The sequence below is a fragment of the Pterocles gutturalis genome, unplaced genomic scaffold (genome assembly GCF_000699245.1).
Source record: "Pterocles gutturalis isolate BGI_N339 unplaced genomic scaffold, ASM69924v1 scaffold21163, whole genome shotgun sequence".
Lineage (NCBI taxonomy): Eukaryota > Metazoa > Chordata > Aves > Pterocliformes > Pteroclidae > Pterocles > Pterocles gutturalis.
The window spans coordinates 46,771-55,324 of record NW_010126162.1 but is presented as its reverse complement, the minus strand read 5'-3'; the positions used below and the strand labels follow the sequence as shown (position 1 = coordinate 55,324).

General features: G+C 40.4%; 1 protein-coding gene across 1 annotated transcript in view; it reads right to left on the bottom strand.

Moving 5' to 3' along the window:
- Positions 1–5,161: 5,161 nt before the first annotated feature.
- Positions 5,162–8,554, bottom strand: part of TYR (tyrosinase) — a gene marked incomplete at its 3' end in the record, with an annotated part of 37,794 nt that continues 34,401 nt past the window's right edge. Inside the window, exon 4 of the mRNA XM_010078890.1 lies at positions 5,162–5,343. Within this exon, the coding sequence (XP_010077192.1) occupies positions 5,162–5,343 (182 nt within the window). The remainder of the gene's footprint in view (positions 5,344–8,554) is intronic.

Here is an 8,554-nt window from a genome sequence, read left to right as displayed (position 1 = left end):
TCATGTTCAGCCGGCTGTTGACCAGCACCAGCAGGTCCCTCTCTGCCGGGCAGCTTTCCAGCCACTCTCCCCCGAGCCTGTAGCATGGCAGGGGGTTGTTGTGACCAAAGTGCAGGACCCAGGATATATTTTAGATATTCCTTCTATGTAAACAACAGAATGGCAGTGTCTTTCCAGGGTTAATTCCAGAAATTAGGAATAAAATGTTTGTCTAACCAAGAAATAAAGAAAACAATTTTTCTATCGTTTATGTATTGCCGTAGCCCCACTGATACGTTTACAGTCTTGCTATTCCATTTGACATGCTTTTCTACTGCTAACATGGGTAGTTAATACTCATTAGGTTTTAAAGCAAACCTTGAAGCAGCACAAACATATCTTATTAGATCAAGCCTGCAACTTTTTTCTTATCCTGGTGAACAAGTTCTTTCTATTTGTTTTCTACCATTTCTTGTGTGTATGGTTCACTGATTGTGTCCCTCTGGATGCTCACAGGAAATACCAGTGAGACTAGAAAACTAGGAAAATGAAGTGTGAGGGATTCAAGTTATGGAGTCCCTCAGTCTGTCTTAAGGCAGGATTGCTTGTTTTTGCAGTGTTGGAAACCCCACAGCTCCTGCAGATTTCATCAGTCCCCTCATTATTACAGCTTGGAAAATCTTTTGTAATGTTGTCTTCTGACAATAATAAGAGAAAGACTGGAGAAAACTGTCAGCCATAGTCCACTACCTTTGGACTGCAGGAGGTGCCGTGCAATGGGTGGTAGTGGGTTGTTCATGGTAGAGGTACAGTATCTAATGGTGTAAACTCAAGCTGCTCCCTTTCAGTTTTGCCTTCAGCCCAAGGTGGGTAAATCAGGAGACTATGACCTACCCTTCCTCATGTGGCTGTCTCTAGAAGCAGTGAGAATCGGACCATTTCTGCACAGCTGACAACAGCTGTATAATTCATTTTTCAGTGCTGAAGTTGGTTAGAGTTTTCTTCCCCTGTTACTTCTGTGTAGTAACATTGCTGTGGAGTCCTGCCCACTCGCTGGCAATGACAGCATATTCACAGAGTGGCTTACTGGCAAAAACTGATTATGGTGGACCACTGAGAGGAGATAAATATTCCTGGGAGTATTTATAGAGCAATACTGTTTATTTGTTGTTTGACAACCTCAGTTGATACTTTCACTTTATAAGCTCTTTTTCACAGTTTACTTAGATATATTTCTCAAAAAGCAGGTGAGATCTGGCTATAGGATACCTGGTATCAGCATATTATATATTAATAGGGTGTTAATAATTCACCAAAAAGATAGGTTCCTGTCCGTAAATGGTTCCCAGGTAAAAGAAAAAAAAACAGTTTTAAAATCCATATTTCTGTTCTTCCATTAAGCATCGTTATATAACCATAAAAATATCTGCTCATACTCTTTTTTTTCTGAGGTATATGTTTTTGCATCCTTTCTCTGGTTCTCTCCTTCTGTTTTAATTAACCTTAATATACACCTCCTTATCTCTGCCTGAAGAAAACCACGGGCAACTTTTATTTAATTCATAAATGTAAACCACTTCCCAAGCTAGCATTTATCAAGTATTGTCACCTTTAATTGCTTTCTATTGTCCTGGCATCCACATTTTATTGTCCGTGTCAATATTTTGTCATGGGCTCTTATATGCAGAGCATCACCCTTTCACATTGCAGCCAACAGTGTGTGCTCCTGAGTTGGGAGACTCAGTAGAGTCCCATCCGTGGTGGTACCATATTCACCAGCTGCTACATTTTCTACTTGCCTGGATGTGATTTTGCAACCAAATTGCTGAAGAGCCAGAAATAGAAATGAGCTGCAGTCAGACTCTGGATCTAAGCTCTCCTCCTGCAACGCATCATGAGCAACCTGTCCTTCTACATTGTCATCACAACGCTCTTATCCCTTGCTTTGCCCTGAGTGTCAAACATCCTTAGCTAAGGTGTCCAAAAATTGCAACTGGAGGTTAGATTCCTGGGTTTATAATTGTGAAGCTGCCTGCTTTTCCAAAAAAAATGTGAATCACCCAACTACACATGTAGTGGTCATCAAATTGTTCCCACTGAGAGGGGGAGATTTGATGGGGAAAAGTCAAGGCTGTATCTACGAACTTATCTGTTCCTATTTCTGGAAGAAAAAAAAAAAAGAAACAAACCAGAAAAGACTTAGTCCAGGTTCTGAAATGTGAGTGCTTGGAATAGCTCTTGCCATAGAAAATTGTTTTGACAGCTATTGCTAGGTGGTGCCATTAGTCTTCCAAATCTTTTTTATTGATGCTAACAAATGTTCATTTTCAGTAAGCCTTGTGGGTTGTGATAGTTTTACAGTTCATGGTTCGCATGTCAAAGAAAGCTGGGTGTCTGCTCCACTTTCTCTGCAGATCAGCTCCCCAGTAACTAGGCTCTGACATGTGTCTTTGATTCCTGAGGGATGGATTTCCACGCACAGTGTTTGTGACCACTGTTGCTTTGGGGCTGTCATATGTATAAAAATAAATGAAGCTGCAATTAAAATAACCACCTGCTGTCACACACTGATTTGCTTTTCAGTGGAAAACAGCGCTCCACGTATCAGCTTTTCCTCAGGGGAACAGCAACAATATAATTTAGCATTAAAATGCTATTTTGTCATTGGATTCTTTCCAAGTTTTATTTCTTGTAACCAGGCTTGTCATAGTCTGTGTAGTCCTGCTTCATCCCTACCAAGTCGCTGGTGCTGTAACTCAGAACTGCTGCCCTTGATCTTTCTCCTTCAGCTACTTCCTTTAAAAACAAAAAAGACCTGGCTTGTGTGCTCATTCCTCACTCTGTCTTTTCCTCTTCCTCTGCCTTTCCTCTCCCTCCTCATTTAGAAGGTCTGCAGAAATGCTGCCTCTTCTCAACCCCCCGGATCTTCACTGCTGTGATTCTTTCTTTTTTTTCCTTTGTAACTTTTCCCTATTTGTCTAGTAACTCCTGGCTATCAGTCACAGACTTTTCTGTTCTCCTCTGAGTGCCCAGGAGCTTTCAGGGAGGGTCGTCTATTCAGAAGTTCCTGTTTACTCCTATGTTCCTCTGAACAGAAACCCAGCACTCCTATCTGGAGAAAAGTCTGGCTTTAAATGCTGGAGTACTGAGAAAATCCATATCTGCATTTTGAGATTCCTGTCCATTTTCCATTTGTAACCAATTCTTCCCTTCAGATAAGAAATAGCTTAATCTCTCTTCTTTCCAGTGAGATTAACAAGGGGTTGAGCGACATTTGAGGATTATCTGGGCTTTCTAAATGAGGTTGAATTTCACTCTTTGTGTTGATCTTTCAAAATAATTAAGGAACTACATTTCTTACCTCTGTGTTAAAAACATGGGGAGAATTTAATAAGAATTTCATTTTCTGAGGAATGTGTGCTCCCCTGGGAAAAGAGAAGATACCAGGAGGCAACAGAAGTAGATTGTTAAATGGTAAATCATTTACCATTTGCTTCCTTTTGCAGTACCAATTCAGGACTCAGTATTTCTGAAAGTCATGGTATTTGGCACTTCTTTTGTGTGGTACAATTTTAGGAATAAAGTTGGTTTAGGAAACTAATGTCTTTCATTAAAATTTTGTATAAATATTTCTGGTCTTTATCAGGAATTAAATTATGGCAACATGACCAAAAAGGCAAAACTACTACTAGTACTAATAAATTAATAACTGTGAGAAAATATTTGAAGCGTTTATTAGATTAGATTCTGTCTGGGGTTAGCCAAATTGTTTATGGCATATTAGGAGACATATTGACTTCTGTCTCTGAGTTACAGTACTAAAATGGTCTTAAACAATTATACTGGAGAGTTGCACATTCATTTCATTATATATAAAATAATAAAGTGTTTTCTGGATGGCTGTAAATCACAAGCTAGGTTTTACTTGAGAGGTGAACAGACAAGATAACTGCATGATAGGGCGGTTTATCACGTATGCAGAAACCATACAGCCCTGTTAGTTAGAAAACCAGGCATGCCCTGAGAACTGATATTGTTTTGACAGAGACAAAAAGCAAGCTATGAGCATTTCTAGAGTGTCCCTGGTGCTTTTGCTATATAGTAATTGGACTTTCAGCTCTTAATTGTCGTTTAATTGAAGAGACACATTCACAGAAAGTTTTCTGCCTCAAACAGGGAAAGCAAACATGCCCAGTAACCTACCTGTTCTGTGGCCAGTGCTTTGCAGGATAACTGCATCCCACAGCTGGGGCAGCTTTTGGCAGTGGTGAGCATAAGAGATCTGATCATTCCAATGGCCCAGTTGTATAAAGGATTGAGCCAAGGTATCTGAGCAATCCTCAGTTCCAGGCAACATTTTATCTTTAACAAAATGTAACTCTTCCCTTAATAAGGAAAGCAGTACTTCTCAAGCAAAACTGTGAGCTCCACTACTATGAGCACAAGACCTCCTCTGCCTGAGGTTCCCGGTCAGCTACAGCTCCAGGGGCCTCTGTCCTCCCTGTGCCTGAGGATGGCCAAGATGCCCAAGTGAGCACTACCTCTGAACAGCTATGCAAGTCAAGACCATCACTAAACAGTGTAAAATTCATGTGATTAAATGGAATGAGCATTATGAATGATTAAGTTGTGTTCATATAAATAACCATAGGGCAAGCACAAAGTCAATAGAACAGTGTTTTCAGTGCTGCACAGACCTTATGTTGGCCTTTATTGCCGTGATGAGTTTTACTCTGAGTATTTAAGGGATCACATTATATTTGTAAAACAGAAAGAGAGCTTTGGATCTGCTCTCCTTTAAACCACTCCCAGAAACCAGAAAATTCCACTGATTCCCATTTGTGTTGCACTGTGATAGCTGAGCTGGGCAAACAGCAGTGAAAATCCAGCACTTTTTCTCCGCAGTTCTGATCACGAGCTGACCATTTGTATCAGATTCTGCTCTTAATAGGCTAGGATAGATAAGATTGATGTCAATGACTGATTTTTGGATGGAAATTTTCTAATGGTATCATGTTGACTCTATATCAGACCAGGAATATGAAAACAAGCAAGTACGATTTGGGACTGTATTCAGGAAAAAGTCTGGAATAGAAGGGGGTTTTAATAGCTTCTCATTTATAGACATATTCCAGGTTATAGGCAAAAAATTTTTGACATTTAACCAAAATAATAACGTTACCTGGTTCTTGCATATACTCATAGTCATATCCCAGCTCTCTTGAGAATCTAAAAAATTCTCCATTTCTGTAGAGGGGGATAAAGGGGACCATGTAATTTTCTCGGTTGTGCCCAATGGGTGCGTTGGCTGCTGGATAAACTTCTAGCATGGGCCTGTGTCTTCTTAACCATCGCTCAAAAATGCTGTAGAAGAAAAAGCATGTCTATTAGTGGTGGAGATTGACAGAAATTTTCTTCTTGAAGGTTAAAAAAAACTGTTGATGCTTTTTTTCATGAACCCTGGGGACAGAGTGGCATGCAATGACTTGTGTTTATGTGTGTGCAATGCTTTCCAAATCGTTTGGGGTTAGCTACTTCAGTGCTGAGTTCCCATGCAAGCCTGCAAAAAGCAATGGCCTGAAGAGCTGCAGAGAGGCTGAATATGCTTTTAAATTCCATAAATGCAATTCACTGTTTTCTTCTGACCTGACTGCAATTTCTGCCCGGTAATTCACGTGATTGTGAAGAATAGAGAGAAATGTCTTAAAGCCCTCAGTCCTTCCTTCCCAACCTCAGAAACATTTACGTCTGGTTTTGGATGGTCTTTGGATGCCAGCTGCTCAGTCCTGTTCTCCTTCCTCTATTTTGTCTCCACTGTTACCAAGAATTTTCACATCTACATTAAAGTACAGTTACATCATGGTTGGTTTGACACCACCAAGGAGGTAGAAACATCTGAGGAAGAAAGGATAAGCTATACAAGTCCAAAAACTTGATAAAGCAGGTCAACTGTCAGGAAAGAGTCTTTCTGCAGCCACAGCTTCTTCACTAACCTTGGTCTCTGCAGAGTTGTTTTACATATTCTCACTCCTCTCTCTCAGCTGCTCTTGCCCGTTTTTTTTTTACCCTTTCTTAAGTATGTTATCACAGAGGTGCTGCCACTGTTGCCGATAGGCTCAGCTTTGGCCAGTGGTGGGTTCGTCTTGGAGCCACTGGCATTGACACCTCTGACCTCAGCTGATCCTTTCCATTTTTTCCTGACAAAATTTCTCACTTTATCTGCTTGTCAGCACAGGGCTATACGCCTGTTGTTTAACTGGGAGACAAAATGCTTAAAGGCTGCAGTACGGGAAGAGTTTGTATTGACATTTTTAAGTCAACTGCTGGATGTGTTTGGAAAGCATAATGAACAACCCTCCAAAACATTCTCAGTTCTCCCTTTGTGTCTGAGCTTTGCCTGCTCAACTCTTCACTTTGCTTCAATCCTCAGGTCCTTTCCCTGATCCCCTGGTGCTTACACTGTGACCTTGGCTTGTCAGCAGATACTTGGGTGTATCAGGTTGGAATAGAGGAGGTGGGAAGATGCCGTAAAGGAGCAGATGCAGGTACCTTATACATGAAGACAAGGGACTCCATACTCAATCAGAAGATATTGGTAGGAGGGGATTATCAGTATCAAGGAGAGATCACTGAATTAATTTATCAGTTATGAGGGATGGAAATGGTCTAAAGAGATGTGTAGGGTACACTTTAATTGAGAGCTTGGCTCAACAGTTGCTGCTCCCTGACACAGGCTGCTGGCTGGAGGACAACAGATTTCTGCCCCCCCCACCCCTCCCACCCTCGCTCCTTGTAATTAATAACCAGCTGTTCAGGGATTCAAGTTATCTCAGAAACACAGACCCTAAGTGCAAGTGCTTGGCAGTATCAGGATGTCTGCAGAGAATCCACCAGTAGAATTCTACCTCTTGTCTTTGGGCAGAAATGTTGAGAAATACTCTGCTTACCCCACAAAATGAATGCCCTCTCACATTCATCAAAACAGAGGTAGGGCCAAAGCCTTGATTCTTTTTTTTAGGATCAAAAGATTCAATAGATGAAAACATCACTATGTTCATATACCTTATCAACCCTTAACAATGCAGATATTAATCTTGGTTAAAATCTTCATTTGTGACTCTCATCTTCAGTTAATTTCATCAGCCCTGTCTAGAAAAACTCTTGTCAGAATAATAATGTTCCTCTGAAGCTTTCAGATGGATAAATTTAAACAATTATATCAAGGCTTCAGCTGCATTTATCACAAGAAAGTTTGAACAGAAACTCTGTAATCAGATTACATCTTTGTAGAACAGCATAGAGAAATTCAGTAATCATTAAAAAGGCACAGAATATAAAGGAAACCAGGGCATTACTTTAGCTGGTGTGAGGGGAAGAGGGTGAGGAGAAGGGGTGTGTGCCAGACTCCAATCCTTTGCCTGCCTGGCTTCTACTCATGTCTTCAGCAAGGCACCTTGAGTATCAATGCCTTGTTTAGCTAGCAGTTGTAGATGGGAGCTGAGGTAGCTCTTCTCTGCAGCACAGGACTGTTAGAGGTACAGAGATACTTTGGTTATGTGGACATGGTAATATTTTAAGAAGAAGGCACAGATAGGACTTGGATGGGGTTTTCAAAGTCTAGTAATGATCCATACCCTAACTTTTGCATGCTCATTCTGAGGTACCTCTTGGGGTCTGATTTTTAGAAAACGCTGAGCAGCCACTTTCTGAAAATCTGGAGGGCTGATGAGCACACTGTTCAGAGCTAGAAGTCGTCATTTGTCTGAAATAGATTCATATGACATGCCCTGAAATGCAGCATCCTCTCTGGACGACTTAAATGTTGCAGATTCATAAGCGGTTTCAAGAAGAATCCCTAGACCAGTAATCTTTGAAACAGAATGCAAATGCAAAGCATTTCCATGGAAATGAACATATGTACTTTTGGATTCCTTCATTTGCAGTATGGTTCCCACACTAGATGTCGAGCTTTTCTTAGCAGTAGCAGCAGCATTAAATTGTCTGCCCTTGCAGCTGATCCTTAGATTTAGTCGCAATCGTATGCCTCTAATTACTGATATGATGAGTTATGCTGATGCACAAGATATGTTGCCCAATTCATCAAGTTGTTTATGAACAGGTCTCTCCTTTAGCCAGCATAAAATCATATAATCTTTACTGAGATTGTTTCATCTAACATATCTGTGTTCCACTGTAGAAATCTCAGAAACATCCATTGGGGTTTCAAGAGTCACGCTTTCCATTACTCTCTTTAGAATAGCTGGTCCTTTGCATTTATCTTGGCTTTTTTTTTTTTTCTTTTGACACTTTGAAAGATTAGGATCATATTCTGATTGCAAATAAAGCAATTAGATAAAGTTGCACTTATTCTTTCCACTTAAAGACTCATTTCCAGCTTGTTCAGTAAGATAGGCTGAGAACACTTATTTTTCCTTGGCAAGATAATGCATGATGCTCTGTATTTTCATGAGTATCTTCATGTTTTTCTCCTTTTTCCTGAGAAAACTGACAAATTTAATATATCAGTAGTATTTTTTACATTCTCATCTGTTTGTATTTCTCCTCTTGAAAGGGG